Raw genomic sequence first — 1,039 nt, 5'->3', positions numbered from 1 at the left:
ATTGCCTTGAGAAAACCAACAGTCGGTTCCATGTGTAAACAGCTCTTGATTACTTCATGTGGATCACCAGTTGTGTATTGACATAAGAAATATAGTTTATCAGTATCATCAGCTGCATATTTTTCAACCCGATTCTCAAAGGCCTTGATAAATGTTCTATATTGAGAAACATCACCATTAAATTTGGTTATTTCCACTTTGGGAAGGAGACTTCGTCTTTGTTGAGCTAAGATCATTTCTGAAAGCTCTATTTGGCGTTTAACAATATCGTTTACTGGAGTAGACAAAGGTTGAGGGACTGAATGCTGTTGATCGTTAGACTCTGGATACACACTAGGTAATTCTAGATCTTCAGGTAAATCTAAGGGAGTGTCTGTGAATTGGATTTTGGGAGACAACACCGGCATAGATTGTTCAAATAATTGTTCGTTTAAAGCCTTTTTTCTAGCCCTAGCTACATTTAGCTCCGTTTTTAATTTCATGGCATCATAGTTTGATTGTGCTTCCACTTTTCTGTGTAACAATAAGTTTTCAGCCTGAAGAGCTTGAGCTCTTAATGACAGTTCAGCTAGATTGGCATTTTCTCGAGCCAATAACGCACTTGATGAAGTCTTATCCGACACAGAAGTAATTTGATCTTCATCAACATCCAAATCAAGTTTAGGTAGAGAATTGAAGGTTTGGTCTTCATCTCGCCAGGGACTGCTTTCAAACCAGGTATATTTATGAGTCATACTGCATTATTTTGTTCTCCAAAAAAAAATGAAAGGTTACACAAGTTCTAAACTTTATGATGCAGCAAGGCATCACCCACTGTGGGCGGGACGTTCGTTCCTTTCATGAATTAAGGAGAAACAATTCAGTTACTATTTTTACGTTTTATTACGACACCTCACATTCCACACACACAGTTCACAAATAATTCGTTTGATGCGTTAGATGATTATACAGTATGTCGTTAAGCAATATGGGTATATAAAACGATGTGAAAAGACGTGAAAATACGTGGTTTAGCTGTAAAGACAAAAATACATATTCT

General features: G+C 36.9%; 1 protein-coding gene across 1 annotated transcript in view; it reads right to left on the bottom strand.

The window, feature by feature from the left end:
* LOTGIDRAFT_151940 (hypothetical protein) overlaps positions 1-734 on the bottom strand; it is a gene marked incomplete at both ends in the record, with an annotated part of 1,172 nt that extends 438 nt beyond the window's left edge. Inside the window, one exon of the mRNA XM_009045436.1 lies at positions 212-734. Within this exon, the coding sequence (XP_009043684.1) occupies positions 212-734 (523 nt within the window). The remainder of the gene's footprint in view (positions 1-211) is intronic.
* Positions 735-1,039: the final 305 nt, after the last annotated feature.

The sequence above is a fragment of the Lottia gigantea genome, assembly GCF_000327385.1.
Source record: "Lottia gigantea unplaced genomic scaffold LOTGIsca_1, whole genome shotgun sequence".
NCBI lineage: Eukaryota > Metazoa > Mollusca > Gastropoda > Lottiidae > Lottia > Lottia gigantea.
The sequence above is the reverse complement of the archived record's forward strand: the minus strand, read 5'-3'. Positions and strand labels throughout refer to the sequence as shown.